The sequence below is a fragment of the Hydra vulgaris genome, chromosome 14 (genome assembly GCF_038396675.1).
Source record: "Hydra vulgaris chromosome 14, alternate assembly HydraT2T_AEP".
Taxonomy (NCBI): domain Eukaryota; kingdom Metazoa; phylum Cnidaria; class Hydrozoa; order Anthoathecata; family Hydridae; genus Hydra; species Hydra vulgaris.
In genome coordinates this window covers 20,778,387-20,805,055 of record NC_088933.1, presented here as the reverse complement: position 1 = coordinate 20,805,055, position 26,669 = coordinate 20,778,387, and the positions used below count along the sequence as shown (strand labels likewise).

The 26,669-nt window shown below is 29.2% G+C and overlaps 3 protein-coding genes across 6 annotated transcripts in view; 1 reads left to right on the top strand and 2 right to left on the bottom strand.

Moving 5' to 3' along the window:
• LOC100204497 (uncharacterized) overlaps positions 1–6,653 on the bottom strand; it is a 49,170-nt gene extending 42,517 nt beyond the window's left edge. For 2 of the 4 annotated variants that reach the window (XM_065817111.1, XM_065817110.1), the window contains exons 1-2: positions 6,561–6,653; positions 2,833–2,864 (exon numbers count right to left, since the gene is read on the bottom strand). Coding sequence is in view for 1 of the 4 variants with exons in the window: in XM_065817109.1 (XP_065673181.1) it covers positions 2,833–2,864; positions 6,456–6,469 (46 nt within the window). In the remaining 3 variants the exon portion in view is untranslated. Of the gene's footprint in view, positions 1–2,832; positions 2,865–6,455 lie in introns of all 4 variants that reach the window. The other 2 variants (XM_065817109.1, XM_065817112.1) reach the window with 2 other exon arrangements.
• A 4,020-nt stretch (positions 6,654–10,673) lies between these two features.
• Positions 10,674–11,662, bottom strand: LOC136090968 (protein FAM200A-like). Its single transcript, XM_065817949.1, has 3 exons — positions 11,447–11,662; positions 10,868–10,988; positions 10,674–10,825 (listed from the first exon to the last, which is right to left on the bottom strand). The coding sequence occupies exons 1-3, from the start codon at positions 11,660–11,662 to the stop codon at positions 10,674–10,676; spliced, it is 489 nt and encodes a 162-aa protein (XP_065674021.1).
• A 10,653-nt stretch (positions 11,663–22,315) lies between these two features.
• On the top strand, positions 22,316–24,169 carry LOC136090967 (E3 SUMO-protein ligase ZBED1-like). Its single transcript, XM_065817948.1, has one exon. It carries the CDS (start codon positions 22,316–22,318, stop codon positions 24,167–24,169), a length of 1,854 nt encoding a protein of 617 aa, XP_065674020.1.
• The last annotated feature ends 2,500 nt before the right edge of the window (positions 24,170–26,669 follow it).

Below are 26,669 nucleotides of genomic sequence, written 5' to 3'. Positions count from 1 at the left end.
CACAAGTGTGTTTATGTTGTTTGGTATGCACATACCTTCACACATTTATTGAAATTTAGAAGTAAGGATAAAACAATGTTAAAATAGTCACCATCATACCAAATCATACTGCATACATATTTGTAAAAAAGTGTTAAAATCATGCTAACTAGACACAAGATAATCAGTATCAGGTATATCAATACAGAGTATCATTTATATTTTAATCCAATACCATCAATATCATTTCGATACCACACAATAGCAATAATAAAAAGAATTGTATAAAAAGAATTATTGAATGGTTGAATAATCTCATTTGATATAATTTTTAAATTTATTATGAACAAAATACAAGATTGCTATTTGGTGATTCAGTTAATAACAAATAAAGACATTTTTTATATATTTTTTATTAAAAGCAACAAATTACAAAATACAAAATTTAATTAAAAAAAATACAAATTAAAAGGTATTAACTAAGGTATTATTTAGACAAGGAACAAAATGGATGAACAAAAATATATAATAAATATGATACTTAGTATCATACTTATTATATATTTTTATATACTGTTATATAATGATTGATGATTAGTTTATTTTAATTGTTGAATTTCAAACACAGAATGAAAGAAGATACAAGGTAAGAACTATAATACCACACAAGACTTAAATAAATAATGATACCATATAAGTAATTAAATTACGGAAGCAATAGCACACAATTAACTAAACTATAACAATACCATGCAAAAAGTTAAATTACAGAAGAGATAACACACCATTAAATAAAGTAAAAGAACAATACCAGATAGGAAATTAAATTACGGAAGTAATACAACACAATTGAATAAAGCAAAATAGCGATACTATTTGAAAAAGTGATATTTGAAAATGGTTATGATTTATCGTATGTCATTTGATAAGACACTATCATTGATAATTTCTATTACATTTTATTTTCTACAATATGAGTCAATCATGAAAACAAATAAAAATTCTTGTGAAAAACAAATACAAAATGATAACATCAATACAGAAATAACATATATATATATATAACATGATATAACCAATACCTTTGATATAGGTACTGATTTCAATATCAATACTGTAAGGTATTGTATTGATACAACACAATAATCGAGACTCAATACCAATTATCTAGTGGTTAATACTATCATGCCCTAAAATTGAAAAACTTTTAAAGGATTCGTTATAATCTCAAGTTTTTTTATTCTTTCCAAAAGTATCTTGTGACATGAGATGAGTTTTTTTTTTGCTTTTATCTATTTTAAAGACCTAAACATGTTTTAAAATTTTAATTTTTCGGTAAAACATGTAAATGATTTTGACATTTTTTATACCTCTGTACTTACCTTAATTCTAATAAATATCAAACTATATATTAATGAAATTAATATCAGTTGATTATATCATACTTAGTTTTATCTTACATACTTGTAGGATACAGTTTGTGCATTTAAAAAAAAAACTGATCTCTTAAGGACTTGGAAACCAGTGAGCTTGGAGGAGCACTTCCTATAACTGATTGCCAAAAAACTTAAACTTTAAACTTATTTCCTTGAACCTGGCCAAATATAAGAGGGTGTGATATATAATTTAAAAAATATATTAAACTACCCTAATATGCACACTACTCAGCAGAACAACCCACTACATGTCTAACCTAGTTTACTGCTATAACCAAACACAAATTTAACCTTTAAAAATCATATTCTTATCATAGAATAAACATATATATATATATATATATATATATATATATATATATAAATATATATATATATATATATATATATATATATATATATATATATATATATATATATATATATATATATATATATATATACAAACCTTGGAATTAGGAAAAATGAGGTTGGAAAAATGAAGTCGGTAAAAAATTGCTGACCTCATACTGTTAGAGGTCAGCATCAGATTGGCAAAAAAATTTGACACAAAGGGGTTACCATAAACCATTGAAACGAGGTCAGTAATTTTTTTCCAACCTAAAACACTTTAAGGTCAGTAGTTAGGTCAGCATTGCCGAATGCTGACCCTAATTCTGAGGGTTATATATATATATATATATATATATATATATATATATATATATATATATATATATATATATATATATAATATATATATATATATATATATATATATATATATATATATATATGCAATAGTGTGCAAAGGTTTTGCAATTTTAATAAAAAACAGTTATTATCTTGAAAAAGTAAAATTAAACTTTATTACTTAAAATTAATTTTATTACTTACAAGTAGTGATTATGTAAAATGAAATATGTAATAATATTTTATGACTATTTAGACTTGAATAAAATTTTAAAAATGGGGAATACAAAGCATTTATCCCCTGGTAAATGAAGGTTAATCATGAAGCTTGAGAAGACTTATCTATCTAATAAAGCTATTGACACTCACTTGGAAGTATCTCAATCAGCTATATCTCGACTTCAAAAAAAAGCAACTCCACCAATAACATTAGACCAGAACCAAGGTCCGAAAGACTGCTAAATGTTCAACTTTTAGTTGGACATCTTTTTGTGAAAGCATAGGACAAAGTTCCTATGCTTTCACAAAAAGTGTTGATGCACTTAAAGATGTAATTGAGTATATCTAGTTACAAGAAATAACTCTAGAATTGAGTGAAAATTCAATGCCTAAGAGAATCAATACATTCTTGAAATTAAAATTTTACCCATCAAAAAAATTATGATTATAATAATAATAATTAAGATAATAATAAAAATAAAAATAATTACAATAATAATGATAATAATAATAATAAAAATACAACCTTTTTCATTTATAGGTGAGCGTTTTTTCAATCTAAAAAAAAATAAATATTAGAATATGAAGTATACATATCTATGGCTTAATCCACAAACAAGATAACTTTACTTTTTTGTAATATCAACTTTATTGTGGTAACAATTTTTCTTACTTCTAAGATATCATTATAAAAATGTGTCATTTTGTTTTTAGTAATGATTTTAAATATAGAAATATGAACAAATAACAATAAAAATTCGTGTAAGTGTATATATGGGCTTTTAAAATACTTTTGTATTGCTCTTGCACAGTTTGGTTTAATAGAGTTATCTTGTTTGCAGATTAAGCTGTTGATATGTATTTTATTCCAATAAAAACGATTAACAAATAACCTTTTTTTAACAAATTTTAATGCATTATATTTTAAAACTAAGTTAAAAATATATATATATATTTAATATATTTTTATATATATTACTGTTTTATTAACTTTTTTTATTTCTTTTCTTTTTTCTTATTTTTTTCTAATTTTTTGTCATAAATTTTTATCAAATGATTTATCTAGTAACCACAGAGTATACATCAACTAACTTTTGTAAGAGCAGCTACAGTGAATGTTTTAGTTTAGCAGTCATGAAATGAAATAAAAAAAGTACTACTTTATTTATATTTTTTCCCCAGCCTTAACTTTTACCTTCCTTGAGTTTTGGATTAAAGCTTATCTTTTATGTGAAAAATTCATGTGCAACATGCAAGGGTTGGGTTTAAGGTTGTTGTTATTTTTAATTTATCAGGGTGAGCTTACTCTTCCCACCAAGTCTGTTTTAGACAAGCTTTTCACTACTCTAGCATTTGTTTAAAACACTAAAGTTTTCTACTAAAAAAAGCCATAGTCAGGGCTCACTAGTAGATACATCAACTAAGAATTCAGAAAGCTGTATGTGCAATTTTTAGACAAACTGCAAAAATAAAAATAAAAGTTATTTTATAAATGTTTTTAAAAGTTAAAACAAGAAGTTTACTAAAAAAAATTTATTTTAAAGTTTTCAAGAAAATTTTTATTTTTTTATCTTAAGCATAATTAATACATGGTTAATTTTTATCTTGTTTAAAAATTTATTTTTGAATACATGTTCTTCTTTTTTAAAATACATTCATCTTAAATATATAACATTCCTTTTTTCCAAGTAAACTAGGTTTTCCAGGTTTGTTGTTGATCCTTCTTTATAAAATATCAAGGTCACAATAACAATAAAAAAACAGATAAGATTTGAAAAGATATCGTGATTCTTACAAAAAATCAGACTAAACCTTCAAATGCCAGTTATATATTATACAAAAAATTAGATTATTCTTTTTTGGTGTGATTATATTTTAAGGCTGCCTTAATGTAACCATAAAGATAGCCTTGAAAGATTTATATCTTCCATACCAACATAGTTGTCACCTTTAGTGCCCACCTATTTGTGATCCCTATCCTTTTGTAAGAACAAACTTTTTTGGACATTATCAATCTAAAAGAGAAAGAGCATCATTAGAAGAACTAGCCCAAGTATGACAAAAGCATTATATACAAGGACAAATAAATAATTAATAGAGTTAGAGAACAGAATGAGAAGTATGACAACAACAAGAGACAACCATAACAGATGTTAACTTTACAATCGCTTGTATATATAGCATCCAGTAGAAATACAAAAGGATAATAAAAAAAAATACATAAAGTAGTGGAGTTGATAGGTTAAATTTATCAGCTACTGTGCTGCCCAAGATCATCATACCACATTGAAATTCAGCTATCTGCTCTTAGCAATCAAGTGATAGTTTTTTTGTCAAGACTGAAGTAAATAGCTTTGTTGTCAGCAAATAGAGCCGCTTAAGAGGTAAGTATTTCAAAAAGATAACTAATACAGATGAGAAACAATACAGGACCTAGAATGGTCTTCTGTGGTACTCTAGAGATTTTTTTTTTAAACTTCACTTCCAACAAGACTACAAGCAACCACTATTAGAGTTAAAAGTTACTGGAAGAGAAAACATGAAGTTTATAAAGCAAGATAATTAACAGATTACAAGAAACAAAAAAGAGTATTTTGTCAAGTACAAGCAGACTTTTCCTAATGCAATCCAAATTCTTTTTTCAAAAAATTAAATAATTTATGGATATAATGGAGTCTAAAAAATGACGCATTAACATTCAAATTTCAGTAACTGGCTCGAAACCTTTAACACTCAAATACTTTCAAGAATTTGACTGTTAAAGGTTTGAGAGATTTTAGTTGCAAAACTAATAACACTCGAATATTGTTAAGCTTTTAAATGAGTTTAACCCTTTAAATATGGTTATGCTATTGTTAAATTTTATAAAACTAACTTTTTTTGAAACATGTTTTTGTAATTGGGTTAAACGAAATTATCACCTCAAACAATTTTAAAACCTACTACCACTTTTAATAGGGAGAGTACCTGGGCAGTGACAGATCAAGGGGGTATGCATCCCTCCCCTCCCCCAAAATCTGAAAGTTCTAAAATATTTTAGAAATTGAGGACCTTTTTTTTTCCTTTAGAAGGGACACAAAAGTGGTACAAAATATGAAAAAATTTCAACACCACCAAAAATACCTGGATCCGTCACTGTACCTGGGTAAAACACAGTAAAAAAATTTGTTGTTATTATTATTTTGTTATAATTATTAAATATTTAGTTGTAATTTTTATTACCAAGAAAAAAAAAAAATTTTCTGGAATGCTCATTTTAAGCACAATCTTAATTATATTTTCTAAAATTACTTTTTTTTCTATCTGTCAATTTACCCAAAGCGATTCCACAGCACAGCGAAAAGTATTTAAGGTTTGGCAAAAAACACATAAATTTCATGAACTTTACTCCCTTATATCTTTTTTTATGATTAAGCAAGAACCTTTAGTTTTTTGCATCAATTAGTTTCCACCTCTATCCAACCATGTATAGAAAGTACTTAGTTTTATATGGCTTGGCTTATATATCATTCATGTCTTATAAATTCATTCATGTCAAGACCACTACTGATATAAAAGCTTGCAATGGGAACGTTTTTTTAAAAGAAGTTTTTGAAGGTAAGAATTCTTAAGTATCAAATTACATCAAATTTATTTGAAAAATTTTTATATAAAATAAAAGGGATGAGGAATATAATGGAATAGGGAACCTTTTTAACGTTTATTCATAATTTTTTAGTTCTCAGCGTTTAAAAACTTCAAGGTTGATTTATTTAAAAATACAACCTGTGAAAAAAAGCAACAATAGCCTTTCCTCTATTCAAATCAAGAATTTATTTAAGTTTTCTTGATGAAATGGTACTTAGGATTTTTGCGTAGAAATTATGTATATTATGGTTTTTTTCCTTTGCGTATATTTTGTTTTGATTTTTGATGTTTTCTTATTTTATTTCGGTGTCATTACACAGCCAATTTCCATACTTAAGTATGAGGCGTTTTGTCAAAAAATCATCACTAGTCAGATTGATTAACCAAAATTATTTTACATTAACCAAAAAATCACCACAGGCTAACCTTAAAGTATTATCTTAAAGAAAAAAACATAGACTATTAAATGCCCTGGTCAATTACAGCCACTAAATTTGCATATAAGTAAACTTAATTTCATACCTTGAATCATCCATTATATTTTAACATTAACTATTAACTTATCATATCTTTTAATAGATTGATTAAGGAAATAAAAAAATAGCAACGTAAATGCAATATACATACAAAAGTTTGATAAGTATTTGTATCCAACACGCTTAGATTTACGAATTAGATCATTTACTCTACCTCGGCTTGTTAGTTTTAGCTCGATTAACAATAAGGTGATAAAAATTCACTAATAATTTTCTATACGGCTTATTGAGTTGATAATAACAAACAAGAGCTCACTGCTTAACTTTCAATGCAAAAATAGTTTCGTTTTTAAACTTGAACTTTTACGGCGTATTTTGTTTTAAAATTTCTAATTTCTTAAGTATAAAATTTTTTTATTAGTAGTTTTTAAATGGAGAACTTTTAAATATTTTATTTTTAAATAGAAAAGTATCCGAGTAAGTAAGGATTTTTAAGGTAAATTATAAAGCAAGAATGTGACAACTTATTTAAGAGAAGCTCCTAAGGAGGTCACTTTTTCCATAAGTTTGTGGATGCTAAATGAGTTCATACTATTATTATTATTTTTTTTTTAATTAAATAAATTTTATTTCGCTGATTAAACAACAATTTTCAAATAAACATGTAAAAAATAAATAACATCGTAAAAATAAAAACCTTGATAAAAACATTTTTAATTTTTTTATAGTATATATTTATATATATATATATATATATATATATATATATATATATATATATATATATATATATATATATATATATATATATATATATATATATATATATATATATATATATATACTTGAACGTATAAATCATGTATGAGAGTATGTAAATTATTATTTTATGAACATCAATAAACACGAGTTTCTCTCGAAACAAAATTTATTTTTTTAAAGAAATTTTCGCTGGATTGTTGTGACCAGCGTCTTCAGCTTTAAGTTTTTTTTTTTTTTTTTATATTTTTGAATTTAGATGAGGGACAATATGTGTCAACAAAATTTTGGACACCGTTTAAGGCGCACTTACGTCAAAAAAAGATGAAACCATCACTTTGACATAAAATAGAACTGCCGTTTTAAAATAAGATGTTCGAATTAATTTTCCCTATGTAGTTGTACCTGGTATTTGAAGGCAGATTATATTTTTTAAAAAATGATATCAAGAAAGATAATATCTTAGAAGAAAATATCTTAAAAAACGCTTGGTAGTAGATTGTCCTTATACTTGTACATAAAAATTAGTATCTGTAATGTCTTATGTGTTAAGTTTCTCATTATCAGAACCATCATACTTTTCATTATTGGGGCCGGGTTTGTTAAACTATTTAAATAATTAATTGCTTTGCATGCATGCATGGCAATTTTAGCAATTTTGTTTTATGGATGCTGGCCAATAAGACAAAACTGACTATGCTGACTATGATATAAAGTAAAGCATATTACGTGACTTACTATCGAGAAAAGGTCTCGACTTATAAAAAACACCTATTACAGAAGACATCTTTTTTCAAGAAGACCAATATGGTTTCTTCATTACAAATTTTAATGAAAAAATACTCCTAAAAGTTTTGTATATTTTTCACGTTCAACTTTATTTTTATTAATAAGCAGTTTAGACAGCTTTAACGATTATTTGATTTTGATTTGATTTTTTTCTTTTAATGAAAAAGAGTTAAGCTAATTTTTCACAATTTAGGGATAATTTATTTGCTATGAATCAGAGGTTGAAACTTTTGAGTTCAATATTCGTAGTCAAAAACGAAGTTTTTGCATCAGGATGATTAAAAAATAAATTTGTATTGTCAGCATACATAACTGTAGATATCTGTTGGCTTTATGCATATTGTTAATATATATTAAAAGAAAAATGGACCTAGGATTCATGGTACTATCTTTGATACAAAAATTCTTTATTGTTGTTGTATCTTAAGCGTTGCAAAATCTTCAAAAAAACTTTCTTTTTCACGCTGGTAAGCTGGGTTTTTATATTAAAATGGTGACTGTTTTATTTTTTTACTTTTTTGCTCGATGACGTATATACGTCATTGAATATATATTTAAAGTTTTGAATATATATTAAAAGTTTGGGGAAGTGGAGTGAGGAGGGAAAAAAAGAAGGGCAGTGGTGTTTTTCCGTTGTTTTTTGTTTTTTTTAATTTGTTTGGACTGTGTACCACCGTATAACTACAGTACACCATTTTAACAACAATTTTGTTTTTTTTCATTTATTACTTCAAATTTACTTTAATTGCTAAAAGTTACATGATTCACTTTTCCAAAGATCCAATTAATTTCTTACCGCACAAGTTCTAGTTGCTCTCCTTCTAAAAAAAGAAAGAAGTTTTAAATCCAAAGACTATTAAATGCTTTGAAATAATTTTTACACAGGACATCGTATATTTAAATTTTGTGTGTATTTAAAAAAAAATATTCTAATGTTTAGAAAACAGGAGTTGTTCTTCTTTTCCGGGTTTATTTAGTTTACCGGTAATAAAAAGTTGTAAACCGGTAGCTTTCTTTATTAAACATTTAAAGCAGTTTATTTATAATATCATTTTTTTTTTTTTTTTTTTTTTAAAGTTATAAGTTTGCCGTTAAAAATAATTACAACTCTCGTATTGGTAAAATATACACATGGCGGGGGCAAGAAGAAGACAAAATAGTCTTATCGCCAAGCTCCCAATAATCCGTAAATAATATAGCTATCAAATCTTGTCATTAAAAAAGTTATCAAATATAAAAAGAAAGAAAAGAAAGAAAAAAAAAAAAAAATTTTTTTTTTATTTTTTATTATTTTTTTTTTTTGTTTTTTTGTTTTTTTTGTTTTTTATAACTATAAATGATAAAGGTTTTTGGAGAATAAACTGAGTCGGTTTTCTAAATAGTTCACAACCCGTAAAAATAAATTGAAGTACCTTACTACAGAGGTAGCCAAATTTTTTTTTTTTTTACTGATTAAATGTCAATTTGTTGAATAAAATTTACATCAAATAAAAACTGGCTGCCTCTGAAGCAACATGATTCAACCATCTTTACCAAAACAATTTTGAATCATTATCATTTAACTTTTTTCGATCTAACGACTTAGTGCTTGACACAAATTCAGATCCGGATCTAAATTATTTTAGTGATGTAGGAGCGTTATAAAACAACTGCTTATACTTTTATAACAAAGGAATTTCTAGAGCGGGATCATTTAAATGTTGTTCATTTTAATATAAGAAGTCTAATAAAATTTTTGAAAATTTGCGTAATTTAATAAACGAAATTTCAAATACTTTTAATATAATATGCGTAACTGAAACATGGTGTGAATTTGATGACGCAAAATCTAATTTTAATCTTCCAGGTTTTAATATGATCCCACAAGCGCAAAAAGTAAATAAACGAAGTGGTATTGTTCTTTTTTATATACAGGAAAACTGGAGACTTATTATCAGGCCTAAGATGAGTATTTCTGATGACAAGAAAGAGATTTTAACAATTGAACTTTTAACAAATAAAAATGTACTCCTAAGCTGCTGCTATCGGCCACCATCTGGCCATATTAAAAGCTTTAATGCATATTTGCAAAATAATATTTTAAAAATAAGTTTAAAAGAAAAGAGGATAAATTATGTAATTGGTGACTTTAATTTAAATTGTTTTGAATACCACGTAAATAGCAACATTAAAAAGTTTTACGATAATTTATTCCAAAGTGGAGCTATGCCGCTTATTAACAAACCAACTAGAATAACCTCAATGTCAGCGACCTTAATTGACAACATAATAACAAACGATATTTTTAAGGAATCTCTTAAAATAGGTATAATTAAAAATGACGTTTCGGATCATTTCCCCATTTTTTTTTCCATTAACATTGAGAAAAAAACATAAAAAAGTCTTTTACAAGCAATCTTTCAATGATAAAAATACGGCATCATTTAAAGATCAGCTCTCTCTAATAAATTGGAAGCATGTAAATCAGTGTTTCCCAGCCTTTTTATTGCCATGCACCACCAAAGCTCATAAAAACTTAAAATGTCCCCCTACGTTACATATGAATAATTTTTAATATTATAAATTTTTCATAAGTAGCATAAATGATATACTGCGGGAAGAAATCTCAAAAAGTTATTTATTAAACAAAAAATTTCAAGTAAACAAAATATAGTAAACAATATATAAGTAAATAAAATAAAATACATCAGGTATTCAAGTTTAAAATAATTGAAATTTAGTGAGATCGTTGTGCTTTATGCTGGTTACAAAGAGATTTTATATTTCCAATTTTTGTCAGCTTCATTCTTAGATCTCCCCGTTGAGTTATATCCAAACGATTTCTTTTTTTAAGTAACAAATCAGTTATGGCACTAAATCCGCATTCAGCTAAATATGAAAAAGGAAACGGTAATAATAGTTTTTAAGCACATTCTATTGTGCTTGGATATTTTATTTTGGTCTCTTCAAAAAACCATGCCATCGATTCTTTTATATTAAATAAAGTTTTAACTGACTCATCATTCTGCATTTCTGCTAATTCTTCTTGGTACTACATATTTGAAATATGAGATAAATTAACTAACATTGGCTGCATCAACCAAGTTGGAAAAGCAATTTTTTTCAAATCGGAAAATCTTCCTTTTAAAACAGCTGATAAACTTTTTAGATCCTCGACAATATTAAGTACAGCGATATCAGTTACTTCACATTTTTGAAACCAATTAAACTTTTCAAATTGTTTTTGATAAACGTCTTTTTCGACTAGTTTAATAGACGTAATAAAACCAAATATCTTCGTTTTTGCATCGACAATAGTTTTATTTGTTCCTCTAGTCCTTTATTCAATATATTTAGTTTTTCAAAAATATCGGCTAAATAACTCAAATATGCCTTAAAATCGATCGTTAACAGATATTGCATTTCAGTTTTGTTGCTTAAAAAACCACTAAGAGTATCAAATAGTTCCATAAATCTTTTTAAACAGTTCTCTTTCGAAAGCCATCTTACCTCAGAGTGAAGTAAAAGTCTCACATGGGCTTCGTTGTTTTCTTTACAAAATAATTTTAAAATGCGCTCTTCTTTTGCACTTGCTTTAATAGAATTAATGCATTTTACAACCAAGTTCATTATTTTATTTAGAACAGGAGAAAGATTTTTAGCTACCAAGTTTTCCCTATGAATAACACAGTGCACAAGAAGCATATCTGGATTTTCATCTTTCATCAGTTTTAAGCAACCTTTTTTTTTTGTCTATCATATTAGGAGCACCATCAGCAGTACAGGTCATTATATTTTTCATCGCTATTTTATTCGTATCTAAGTAACTTTTTAGAGTACTATATATATCTTTAGCGGTAGTGCTGCTTTTTAATGATTCGCAAAATAACATTACTTGAGCAAAATCATTATTATCAATGTATCTGACATATGTAAGTAATACTGCTTCGCTGTCTCTCAATGTTGATTCGTCCATTTGCACCGAAAAAAGTCTTGTTTTTTATTTTTCGATAAGTTGTATTTCAACATCTTTTCTCATTTTGTCGGTTCTTCTACTAACAGTATTTAATTAGTGGCATGGTTTTCACGTCTTGGTCATCTTTTCCAAAAACAGTTTTAACAAATGTTGATATTGTAGGCTTGATTAACTGCTCTCCAATTGTATGATTTTTCCCAGATTTAGCGATGAGTAAAGAAATTTGATAGCTAGCCTCAAGAGTGCGATTAATATTAACATTATGAGCAGTAAAGAGAGACTTTAAAGTTGCTCATTTTTCATAATTTTTCTTTAAAACTTGAAAATAATTCAAATTTGAATTAATTTGATCTTTATGTTTTGCCTTCAAATGTGCTTTAAGACAACCTGGTTTCATTGATTCATTGCTCAAGCATTGTTGGTATAATAGACAAAAAGGTAACCGTGCATCATGAATAGCAAGTATGAAACCAAACTTTAAATACTCTTCCGAGTACTGCCAAATTTTTTCTTGCTTGCACTACTCATGGGCTAAAAAATGAATTTTAAAATCAATTAGGAAATTAAAAATATATATTTTGTAATGTTTCGTATTCTTATTTATTATTAAAAGAAAATCAACGTTAGTTTTTGTATTATATTTATTTCTATATTTGAATATTAAATTATAAACAACTAGTTGTATATAAACTATGTGTTGTCTTCTCGACTTGTTATTCAAACTGTTATTATGTTTAGCGCTATGGCTTTTAAGTGAGAATTCCTGGTGCGGAATTAGTCTTTCAAGGTTATACTTTCACAATAAGTTTTCGTGCAATTCTCCAAAGGGAATTGCTTATTCCGCAATTGCTAATCGTTATTCTGAACCAGCGTTTGAAATGATTGTCCAGAGGGAATTGTTTTCGTAGCAATCATTACATATCTCTTTATTTTTCGTAACAATCATTACATATTTCTATGAGGCATCTAAAATTCTAAATAATTATTTAAATATATTTACAATTATATTTACTTACCAATTATATTTAAATATCACTTATATTTATTTATAAAATGTATTAAAAATTTGAAAACAACGATAAATTCACATAAAAGCACAGCACTGCTTTTATAAGCACAGCACTATTTTTATTTCAAATTAACGGTAACGCACATTGACAGAAAGATACAAGCAACTGATAATCCTAGTCCAAATTCAAGTTTTTCGAATCAAATTCTAGTTTTCCGAATTAGTTTTCTGAATCCTAGTTTGCCGAAGCAAATCTTAGTTTTTCGAATGCATTCCAGCGAATAAATTTTGCATGGATGCACTTTATAATGGACGTTTCCTGGAGATTCGACTATGTGGTTAAACTTAAGCTGAAAAAGTCCTTTTTTTTCCATTACCCCCGAACAATCGAATTGCCCCATGAAAATTTCTTACGCCCCACGTTGGCAAACACTGATGTAAACAGTTCATTCGAAGCAAATATAATGTACGACAGATTCTTTCAAACCTTTTATGAAATTTACGATGTAAATTTTTCAAAACGTCAATTTATAAAAACCGATAAAAGTTTAAAGTCACCTTGGATCAATACAGATCTTAAGAAATCCTCAAAAAAAAAAGCAAAAACTGAATAGAAAATACTTAAAAAAACCAACACCTGAAATTAAATTAATTTATAAAAATTACACTAAACTATTTGAAAGCCAAAGAAAAAAGGTAAAAAAACATTACTGCGATTTACTAGAGAAGTATAAATCTAGCTCAGGGGTCATCCATAAATGATGTCAGTAAAAATAGGGGGGAGGGAGTGCTGGAAAGTTTGACACTAATTGACAATGGGGAGGGGGTGTTGAGGCCCAAATGATGTCAATTATTTTTTTAGTTTGAGCAGATTTTAACGGTATTTACATCTACTAAATGGTATAGAAACGATGTTTTGTTTGTGGGGAAATTAATATTAAATGCGGGGAATTTGATATTTTATTAAATTATTTTATTAAAACTTTATTAATTTAAATTTTATTTTTTATAATTTTATTATAAATTTTAAATTTTATTATTTTATTAAAATTTTATTAAAATTTTATTAAATTATTTTATTAAAATATTTTATTAAATTATTTATAATATAATATTATAAATTAATATAATAAGTTTCCCAGAGACATTAAATAAATAACAACTACTAACGTAAAATAAAAATTACTATCGTTTAATTAATATATTACCATTTGACTGCGAATCAAATTGTGTTATAAATATTAACTCTTTGTTTATAAAATTCACAATCGTTATTCGCTCCCTAGCGGATTATAAAATGCGGTTCAAAGTAAACTCATAAAAGCAAACTCATAAATTTGTCATTTTTTGAAATTAAATTGTCGTTATTTCAAATACGAAACTCTAATTGCTCTCTAATTGATTGTAAAACGTGATGCAATGCAAACGCATAAAGTCTATTGAAAATTCGAAACGCTAATTTCTCCATAGCGGGTTGAAGAAACTCTTTTAAAAAGCTTGCGCTAACGATGAGCAAAATCATTATTTTGATTGTGATGTAAACAATACTAATAAATCAATATTAAAAATTGGATAAAACCGCATTACTTAACTTATTGATGGTCTCGTATGGAAATGCTCATCCCGATAAAAAAAAGGCTAATATCCAGAAAGAAGTCCATAGTATATGGAATTCATTAAAAGAAAAGAAACTGGTGCATAAAGATCTTGAATCAGGAGTAATGTATTTAATCAATTTATTTAATGAAAAGGCAATGAAGTTCAAGAGCAAGCAACTATCATTTTAGGCCAATAATCCAAAACAGTCTGCCTCCACGTATACTCCACTTGAATTTGAAAAGAGTTCATAACAGTTTGTTGAGCCCACCAATGAGCGATCTGTTATTGATGATCACAAAGTGCATTAACTTTGAGTTTATTGACCACGAAAAATCAAAAAATGCAAGAATAGTGGCTCAAGATCGACTCAATTCTGAGATTACAGCTTTAAATTGTGAAGTTGCTGGACTGAAGACCAGAAAGAGAAGTAGATTGATTGTTGAAGCTGAAGAGGATGGTTTAAAAAAGAAAAAGAAGAAACTAGCTCATCTATGTAAAGAACTGGCCAAAAAAAGTATGATCAAGCTCAACAGAAGAAAACTAGAGAACTGAAAAAAGATAGAATGGAGAAAATCTGTTTGGATCATCCAGAAGTCAAAGAAAAACTAAAAATCAGAAAGAAACCTGGTCGACCGTCATTAGAAGTAGATCTTGAAATGTTAACAACTAATTTCAAGATTTTTTTTAAATATGATTTACGAAATAAATCCCGTTTTCTGTAAAAAAGTTAATTATATCCAAATATATTTCTTTATTATTTAGAGCATTAAAACTCTCGACGAATTGACATCCGAGATGAACAAAATTGGATTTGCAATCAGCAAGAGCGCCCTCTATACTCGTCTACTTCCGAGAAGTTAAGGAACATTAGAAGGCTAAAGGCACGTCAAAACAGTCCCTGTTAGATTGATCAGTCCTCAGAATGAATCTCATTTAAATCATGTTGACGGACTCTTTTGCAGTTCAACTATAAAATATGTGGAAGAAGTTTGTTCTTTTTTAGGGCCAGATGAAGTGTGTTTCATTAGCCAAGACGACAAGGCTAGAGTGCCAATTGGAATCACAGCAGCCAAAAAACAGGGGCCGTTGTTGATGCATTTGGAGTACCGGTAACTCTCCCAGACCACGACTGGGTTGTGGCTGCCAAACACAAGCTTATACCATCTGTATACGCTGGAATTACGATCAAAAAAGATGGTTTCGGAAAAACAGATGCTGTTACTTATTCTGGACCTACCTACATTGCTGTTCGATCAGGAAAACACGCATCCTCGACCGCCTTCGCTCATGGATTAGACTTTCAGCGGCTCTTGGATATCAAAGAATTTGACTCTATTACCAGAGATTCTCAAACTAATATGGTTAAGCCTATCGTTGTGTTTAGCGTCGATGGAGGACCCGACGAAAATCCTAGATACCAGAAAGTAATTGAAATCGGCATTCACCATTTCTTGAAGAATAACCTTAACGCTCTTTTCATCATGACGAACGCTCCAGGCCGCAGTGCATTCAACAGAGCTGAGCGACGAATGGCACCTCTAAGTAAAGAATCATCTGGGATGATTCTTCCGCACAAACATTACGGAACTCATCTTGATTCTCAAGGTAATTACATTGACAAATTTGTAAAAATATTAGTAATTTGTAAAAATATTAGTATAATTTTTAACCTATAATAACCAACATATCTTTTTAAATCAGGCAGGACAATAGAGGAAAATTTAGAAAAACAGAAGTTTGGTTTTGCTGGACAAGCTTTGGCAGATATTTGGTCTGATCTACAAATTGACGGTTATCCAACCATTGCAGAGTATATTGATCCAGACAAATCAGAGCTAGAGTCAAGGAGCCTTTTATTACAAGATCAACGTTGGATTGCCGATCATCTTCGTACAAGTCAAATTGCGAAATGTGAAAGTCGTTCTTGTTGTCGGACTATTAGAAGCTCTTACTTTACTCTAATTAGAGCAAGATTTCTTTCACCACCTGTCCCTGTTAACCAAACGAGAGACGGGCTCAAAGCAGTAGATGTCTCAGAAGGAGCAAAATAATTGTTTCCATCGTCCGTCTTTATGCTCATCGCATCAAACATTGAAAGTATTCATCCTCGTACTGCCAAAGGATTTCCAATTTTGTCGTATGATGCGTTTTGTTCATCAATTCAGTCTATCCTAGCTGATATAATCTGTAAAAAGTGCAATATCTACTTTGCCTCTCAAGCTATGTTGAAAAAGCACGCTTCTATCCATTCTTCTGCTATAACACTCCTGCTAATCAAAAGGGTCCAACCTGTTCGTATCGCTGCCAAGCGTCAGACAAAATTTTTGGCAGTCATTGCCTTGCAGAAGAGTTAGAAAACTGCTGAATGGTTAGATGAAAATGAAGTTGACGCAACGAATTTGATTGTACCTCAAGAATACGATATCCTTTTAGAGTGCGGAGAGCATTCACTACCTATTGTTTCAATCGATGATCACTTCAACAACCCATTGGAAGATTATATTAAAGATATATAATACTATTTGCTTAGTTGATTATTTAATGAGATATCGACTATTATATAATATAATTTGATGAGATCTACTATTATATAAATGTATAATTTAGTCAGAAAAAAAATCAATGGTTTTTAAGCATTTTATTGTTTTTAAGGGGGGGAGTACACAAAAACTGACATCATATATAATGGGGGTTGGCCAAAAATTGACAGAGTTTGACAAAAGGGGGGAGGGGAGTCGAAAAATTGAGAAAAAACACTGATATCATTTATGGATGACCCCCTCAAAGCGTACATGACAAATTATTAGTCAAATTACTGGTAAAAACAAATTTAAAATGTGCTCTATACCTAAGACTATAAAAATAGATGGCGTATTTTTACATGAACCTAAACAAATAGTGAGCGAACTAAATAAGTTTTTGTATCTGTGAAACCAAATTTAGCTAAAAATATTCCTAATATGATTAATCCAATAAATGATTACGCTTTTCCATTAATTTCTAAATTAGATAAATTTGAAGTAACTTTTTCAGAATTTGAAAATGCATTTAAAATGCTGAAAAATAATAAGGGGTCGTCCAAAAAGTACGTACGCTCATAGGGGGGAGGGGGGAGGTCTTCAGAAAGCGTACGAAAGCGTATGGGAGGGGGCGGGAGGGTTTAATTTAAAAGTACGTACTTTGATTTTCTAATTTATCACAATTAACCAGCTAATCAATAGAAAAGTTACATTCTGACTAAAGATTCTAGTTTGCCAACATAAAAAGATGTATGGTATATGGAGTAGAGGGTATAGTTTTCCTCTATGTACACACATGTATGGGCGCCCTCAGAATTTTTTGATGTTCCAGATAGGACACTTTCACACATCGTGCAAACTCATAGCTTAAGTTTGTTTATACCTATGCCAATGAGGAGGCCTTGCAAAATATCGGGATGGCGGAGGCCTGTGAACAAAAAGCCTTAAAACGCTTACCCTCCCCTGCCCATATGTGAGGGCACTAATGTAGTAAAATTTTCAACTTTACTATCTAAAATTAAGTTTAAATTTATTGACAGATTTTAATTTTTGTAGAAAAATATTACAAAAGTTACAAAATTACAAAAGTTATGACCATGCAAGTTTTCCGACCCCAAAATGAGAGGGGTGTAAATTTTGCATGGTCATAACTTTTTTGTAATTTACAATATTTTTCTACAAAAATTAAAATCTGTCGATAAATTTAAATTTAGTTTTAGATGGTAAAGTTAAAAATTTTGCTACATATTTCCCTCACGTTTGGGTAGGGAAGGGGGAGCCGAATGTTTTAGGGCTTTTTGTTCCCAGGCCTCCACCATCCAATTTTTTTGCAAGGCCACCTCATTTGGCATATTAACAAACTTAAGTTTGCACGATGTGTGAAAGTGTTCTATCTGGAACATCAAAAAATCCTAAGGGAGCCCATGCACACATGCCACCCTTATATACTGGTCCTGAGTAAGACCTGAGGGCCGTGGTTGATGGGACGGAGTCCCCCTCCAAAAAAACGTGTCAATGGCGTCTCAAAATCTTCCAAATTTGACCACTAGGTTTTGCTCAAATAAAAAGCTTCTTAAATTAGCAAAAGGGCACAAAATTTGCTGTTGCCCCTTCCCACTGGGTTTTACCCTTTGTTTTCAATATTACTGATCTCACGTAAGACTCGTTTTTTACTTACTAAAGAGGGGTGCCTGAAAAAAACGTCCACCTTAAGTATAGTTTATTTACATTTGATTCGTTATTAAAACAAAAAAAGGTTTACATGGGTTTCACCGGGAATCGAACCTGGATCTGTCTACTTTTTCCGCCGCATTAACCTTTCGCCCAAATAGACACGTAATTCTAAGTATTTTAAATTTATTTAAATTATTATTTGCATATATACTTGAAGACGTTTTTAAAATGCGCAAACAGAGGGCTTTGGGGTCGTATAAAGTATTTATCCGTCTTTTTTTTTTTAAATCAACTTATTTATTGAGAAGAAATAATAAAAGAAGGGATGGGGGGGGGGGGGGGGGGGGGTTTGAGGGTGAGGGGGTATTTGAGAAACGTACGTACTTTTAAGGGGGGGGGGCATAAAAGTACGCATGGCAACAGGGGGGAGAGGTAGGGGTCTAATTTCAAAATTTTTGGCGTACGTACTTTATGGACGACCCCTAAAGCAGTTGGTCCTGATGACATAAATTGTAATATAGTTATAGATTCATACGACGATATAAAGTATATTCTTTTCAAAGTTTTTAAAGGTTCAATTAATTAAGGAATTTTTCCAGACCAATTAAAAATTGGTAAGATTACACCAGTATTTAAAGGTGGTGAACCCTCAAATGTCAGTAATTATCGTCCAATATCTGTCCTCTCTGTTTTTCAAAAATCGTAGAGCGAATTTTGTTTAACCAAATATACAATCATCTAACTGTTAATAATATACTTTACATGAACCAATACGGCTTCAAGAGAAACAGCTCTTCAGAACATGCAATAATTCATCTCACTCGAAGCAAAACTGAATCATTTGAAAAAGCAGAACTTACTTTAGGCGTTTTTATAGACTTATCTAATCTAACTTATCTAAGGCGTTTGAAACAATTGACTATGAAATACATTTTACAAAACTTGAATATTACGGTATTACTGGAAAAGCTTTAATGTTACTTAAAAGTTACCAAAAAATTAGCAATGAGTCACATCGGAGGATTTTCTTTACCTTACTTTCTAAATATAATCTGTGGAGTTTCACAAGGATCTATACTAGGACCCCTATTATTTCTAATTTATGTAAATTATCTCTATAAAGCCTTCAAATTAACAACAATCATGTTTGCTGATGATACTAACTTCTTCTTATCATGTAATAATATCAATATCAATAGACTTTTTAATGATATGAATATTGAGTTAACAAAAATCTCAAATCGGTTCAAATCAAACAAACTATCGCTCAATATTGAAAAGATTAAATGAACTCTCTTTTATCCATCATTTATAAAACGTTTACACCCAAGTGATATGCCTATACTATATGTTGATAATATTCAAATAAAAAGAGTAACGTCTACAAACTTTTTAGGTATTATTATAGATGAAAATCTATCCTGGAAAAATCACATCAGGAACTTATGTAGTAAAATTGCAAAAAGTATTGGAGTCTTGTATAAAGTAAGAACCGTTTTGAATAAATATCTACTAATTCAACTTTATTACTCTTTTATACATTGTCATATTAATTATGCTAATATTGCGTGGGGAAGCGCTTAAAAAAATAATTTAAAACCACTTTATTGTCAACAGAAGCTCATTGCACGACTTATAAATTTCAAAGATCGTCTTACTCACTCAAAGCCTCTCTTAATTAACATGAATATTCTTAATATATATATCAAGTAAATGTTTTTAATGTACTTTGTTTTATGTTCAAGTGTAAAACCAACTCTTCTCCAACCCCCTTTCTTGATTTATATTCTTTAAAAGAAAAAAATAAATATTCTTTAAGAAGTTATAATTCTATTAAACAACCAATTATCCAAACAAACTTTGGTAAAACCTGTATTTCATTTCGTGGAGCTTTCTTATGGAACAAAGTTGTGTTAAAAAACTTTTTTTTTCTCATGAATGGAGTTCTTTTTTATTTAAGAGAAAACTTAGAGAAGTAATTTTTCCTCTTGATAATATACTTACATACTTTTAAATTATACTTAGCTCTTAAATACCTAAATATCGATTTATTTTATTCAACATTATATTAAATTTACTATTTATATACATTTATTTGAATATAATTGAAGGTTGTATTGACTACGATATTTGGTTCATATATATTCTATTTATTTACACTATTATACTGAACGACTTTAAATGTAAATACAATTATATATATATATATATATTTCTTATTTTGTATATGTACAACGAACTCTCTAAGTTGTAAAAAAAATAAATATGTATACGTATGTATGTGTGTGTGTGTGTGCGTGTGTGTGCGTGTGTGTGTGTGTGTGTGTGTGTGGGTGTGGGTGTGTGTCTGTATGTATGTGTATGTATATGTGTATGTGTTTATATGTATATGGATATATATGTGTTTATTTGTATATGGGTATATATATGTGTTTATATGTATATGGATATAAATACATAACTGTATGTATGTGTATATGTATGTATGGATGTGTGTATGCGTGAATTTTTATATCTATGTATGTATTCATGTGGGTATATATGTATTTATGTATTTATGTATGTATGTATGTATGTATGTATGTATGTATGTATGTATGTATGTATGTATGTATGTATGTATGTATGTATGTATGTATGTATGTATGTATGTATGTATGTATGTATGTATGTATGTATGTGTGTATGTATGTATCTGGATATGCATGTGTGTGTTTGTATGTGTATGTGCTAGGGCTGCGGAAATTAACGATTAATTAATCGATTAATCGCTAATTTATTTAATCGATTAAAATTTCTTTAATCGGTAATATTTCGATTAATTTTTGCCGGTTTTCCGTTACTTATTTTTTTTATTTTTTTATTACCGTTCATATATATATTTACAAGTTTTGTAATTAATAATAGTAATATTTACAAGTTTCCTTAGTCAAAATATATAAACGAGATTATAATTATAATTAAAATAGTACAGACAGGACTTCAAGAAGATCGTACTGATCTTATCACGAAGCCCTTACAAGTGAATAATATATATTATGTTCAATATAGGTAATATATTACATATTAAGTACAACTAGTTGTATTAAAACTACTCGAATATTAAAGTTAACTTTAATATTCTTCAATTAGAATAAACTCAAGATTACCTGTTTCTCTTATATTATATTTATTAACGTTATTTATAAAGAAATTATTTGTGAAGTGGTATGGTACTTGGCCTAATTTAAATTTTAGCATGAACAATATATTTTGATATATGTTAATTTGATAAATGTTAAGCATAAAAATTTATAAAAAAAATATATCGTTTTCATATAAATCATTCGCAAAGAAGTTATTTTCAGTTTTAAAAGTTTTAAAAACGTCTAAACGCAACTTTTCAAAATCAATTGTTTCAAAGTCATTAGCCATGACGAAAAAGAGTATTAAATTTAGAATTTTTCAATAGAATTCGATAAATATAAAATTAATTTTGAAAGCGCGTATCTTGAAAATCTCGACTAAAAATTTTGTCATATTTTAAAATACTTACTGACCTGGGAACATTATCTTACATTTCTATATCCGTTTCTAAAGTAAACAAAGTTTGTTTTGCAAATATGGCTGCGGCAACTAATGAAAGCAACGTTTCTGTCAAACATTTAACTGGAAAGTTAAGCAAGCATTTTGTTTTCAAGTTGAATGCTGATGGTAAAGTAGACGAAGGTGACAAAATATACTGCGTTCACTGCAATGAACAGTTTACTTTCCGTGGCTCAAACACATCGCTGACTTATCACCTTCAGCACAAGCATCCTCTGAAATATCAACAGGTTGTCGACAGTGAACGTAAGATGACCCCTCAGATAAAATCAATCACCAATTTATTTACGTGTCAGTCAAACAAGCCTGTCAGTGAAAAGGTCTCAGCCGACCTGAAGGTGGCAATAGCTCATTGGATTGCCAGTTCTGGACGTCCAACAGCAATTGTAGAAGATGCTGGACTAGAGGCGGTGCTTCGTATTGCCCTTCAAAACCAGACTTATACTTTGCCCAGTCGCCGTACAATCGACACTGTCATTGGAGAGATGTACAATGAGAAGTTGAATGAGCACAAGAAAGCTCTAGAATGCATTCATAGTATTGCTCTAACTACTGACTTTTGGACCTCCACCAACAATGAATCGTACTGTGGGATAACAGGTCATTGGATTGATTCTGAGTGGAAACTGACGTCTGTCGCTTTAGCTTGCATAAATGTTAAAGAAAGGCACACTGCTGATAATGTTGCCAGTTTCTATGAAGAGTTTGCCGCAACGTGGAACATTGCTGAAAAAATTAGCTGTATCGTAACGGACAGTGCACGAAATATGGTTGCTGCTATAGGACGGACGGATTACAGCCATATACCGTGTATTGCACACTGTCTTCAACTGAGCATACTAGCAGGTTTGAAAGCAGCTGATTCATCTCCTATTCTGGCTAAATTTCGACACCTAGTTGGACATTTTAGGCGCAGTTCAAAGAATACATCAGAGCTAAAGGCCAGCCAAGCCAGTACCTCTAACAGGTCTGACGATGTGAAATTTCACAAATTGCAGCAAGATGTAGCTACGCGGTGGAACAGTACCTACCTAATGTTAGCCAGATTGCTGGAAGTGAAAGATGCCATTAAGCAGTATCATATTGACCATCCCGAAAATTACACTGGAGATAAACTAAGGGAGTTGGACTGGGAGAGAATGTCAAAATTTGTCTCGGTATTGGGTCCACTTGCAGATGCTACTGAGTATATTGGTAGTGAACAGTATGCTACATGTTCGGCTGCACTTCCGTTAGAAGCATTTTTGCGCAGACTTCTGCGGGTTAATGATGACGATCCAGGGTATATAGCACGTTTCAAATCTGCAACACTAAATGACTTCTCAGGTCGCATTGAAAACATTTATGCATTGCCAACGTTGCAAATGGCTGTGGCATTAGACCCACGTTACAAGAAACTCGGCTGTCTCTCAAGAGAGAAACGTGAAGCAGTTTGGACAATACTTTCTAATGCATTTCGGGTGTACTGTAACCAAAGACAGAGAGCTGAACGTGAAACTACTACCAGCACTGGCGAGGCATCAGAACCCGTGCGTAAGAAACTGAAACTTACTCTGTTGGTCAGCGACTCGGAATCGCAATCCTCATCAGATGAATCACAAACAGTACATGGCTCACTGGCTGAGCTTACACGATATCAAGAAGAAGGTGTAATTCCAGAAACTGAGAATCCCCTCATGTGGTGGCAACTGAACAGGCATCGTTACCCTAACCTGAGCAGTTTTTTGCAGACAATTCTGTGTGTACCTGCCACTTCTGTTCCTTGTGAAAGACTGTTTAGTTCGTCAGGGTACATTGTCAACAAACTGCGATCTTGTCTACTTCCAGAAAACGTTAACGTCCTCGTTTGTTTACGTGACTGGCTAAAGTGATGCCTACTTGTACTTGTCAATTAAACTGAATACAGTATAGCAGGCATTAAGTGTCTTGTTTGTTAACGTTTGTGAATACTGTAGTTAGTTAACGTTTACCGATAACAACTTCACCTCACCAGTGGTGAAAAGCAGGTTATTCTGTCGACTTCAGAATTAATCGAAATTAATCGATTAATCGATTAAAATTTTAGACGATTAATCGAACAAAAAAAAATTAATCAGTACCAGCCCTAGTATGTGCATATTCATAAACCTTTATACCAGAAGAGAAGCATTGTACAGATGTATCACAGAAGAGGTAACATTAATACAGACGAAGAAAGAACATGAAACTACATTACAAGTGTTTGATGAATATTTATCAGTACAATAAAGATCAATGCTATAAAACGAAAAAAGTAATATCCTAATTATTTATACTTTATTGTTGACCTTGTACATATACTTTAAAGAAGAAGAAAAAAAAAAGCAACACATGGTGAAATTAGTCGTAAATATAGAAAACTCAATTGAAATATCAAATAATAATCATTGAATGAAGATTACTTGACCATATATATTGATTTTAAGAAAGTGAAATTTATCTAAAAATCACAGACAAAAGTCGCATGAGTCTTTTGGAAGGCTATTTAATTTTGTTGCAAGCACCTTTAACAAAGCAACTTAAAACTATAGCGAAAGAAATGTCTAAGTTTCAACAGCGGTTCTCTGTGACAAGACCTTAAGGTCTTCTTGGAGAGTCCGCGTTCTTTATATTTATCCATAACTTTTTCAAGTGTAATTTTTCTCTTTTATATTGGTATCTTAAACGTTTGTTTTTAAATCATGTAGTAAAGAACAAAAAAAAAAAAAAAAAAAAAATGTGCGTACGCATCATTTAAAACAAAACTGAGATCGCCTTTTATAGTTTAAAATGCAAAATAACAATATAAACTTATCTTATAAGTTACTGCAAGCATGATATTGCTGTAATATAACAAAATAGTCCAAAGTTTTCTTGGTTGGAACTTTAAAGTTTTCCTTACTTAATCAGTAATAAAATCAAAGGGTTGTAGAAATAGTACGAGCGCAATTTAAATACTTAGTAACAACAATAAACCTTAAAAATTATACTTTATTAGTTATTTTTAGTCAATAAACTAAGAGAACGTTATAACAGTTGAAGCTTTTATACAATTTTTTGTTTGTAGAATTTCAGTTAGTCAGAATAATATTAATTCTATTATAAGTTTTGAATGAACTGTTTAAATTTTCACTGTAAAGATAAAAATCATTTTTAAACATGTATTAAAATTAATTTTTGTTGATTTTATTGAGTTTTTTTTAAAAAAAAAACAACCTGTTCTGATTAAGGAATCAAAGTGTTCTAATTTAGGGAACAAGTTACCTTGATTGGAAAAAAATGGTATCTTAGCAAAAACAAATTTATTTCCAATTATTTAATTATTGCAATTAATTAAGCCAAACTACGGTTAAAAGTATAGTGGGGTTGACTGATTATATTAATCAAATCATAAATGTTTTCATAGTTAAGCCATCTTTGGTTAATAAATATTTATTCCTAAAGTGTTCGAATTAAGGCAACTCTCCCCCAACTTATTTTAATTTTCAGAGTTTAAAACTATTGTATTTTTTAATTTATCACACACCTCCACCCCTCACACCAAAGGCGGATCTAACATTTTTTGGTCTTTGAGATTTTTTTATATGGGTATACTCATGTCAAATAATAAGGGTTTGCAAAAAAATGCGATGATTGGAGGTTGGGAACAAAAAGCAACAAAATTTTCACGCCCTTCCTGCCCCAAACGTGAGAGCAACAAGTTGATGAAATATTTTTTGTACTATTCTTAACTACACTTATATTCATCGATAAATTTTAGATTTCATAGTAAAATATTTAAGCGTTCAAAAATTATGACTATATAAAGTTTAAACACCCTCAATTTGAGGGAGTTTAAACTTTATATATATATATATATATATATATATATATATATATATATATATATATATATATATATATATATATATATATATATATATATATATATAGTATAAAAATTATTATGAAAAATAAATTGAATAATACATTTATTTAATAATTAAAATTTTACAAAAGTTACAAACATTCGTTTTAAATTTGTAATTAAAAAAAAAATGCTTTTTTGGCATTTGTTAAATAACTACAAAAACCATTAGTGTATTAAATATAAAACTTTATTTTGTAATTACATTTCTATTGGTAAATTTTGAGATTTAGATTTATTATCATTTCCGACACATTTATAAATTGTTGGATTTTAAACTTTACTCTACAATCAGAAAATATCAAGCCTTAAATATAACTAAAATAACTTAAATATAACTAAAAAATCAGGGATGCGGAGTACCAAAAAGAACCCCGGATTTAAAAGTCATAAAATGACCTGGTTTTCGATCTCAAGAAGGTTTGAAAATGTAAAGAGGGTTATGCACTACTTTATAAAAAAAAATA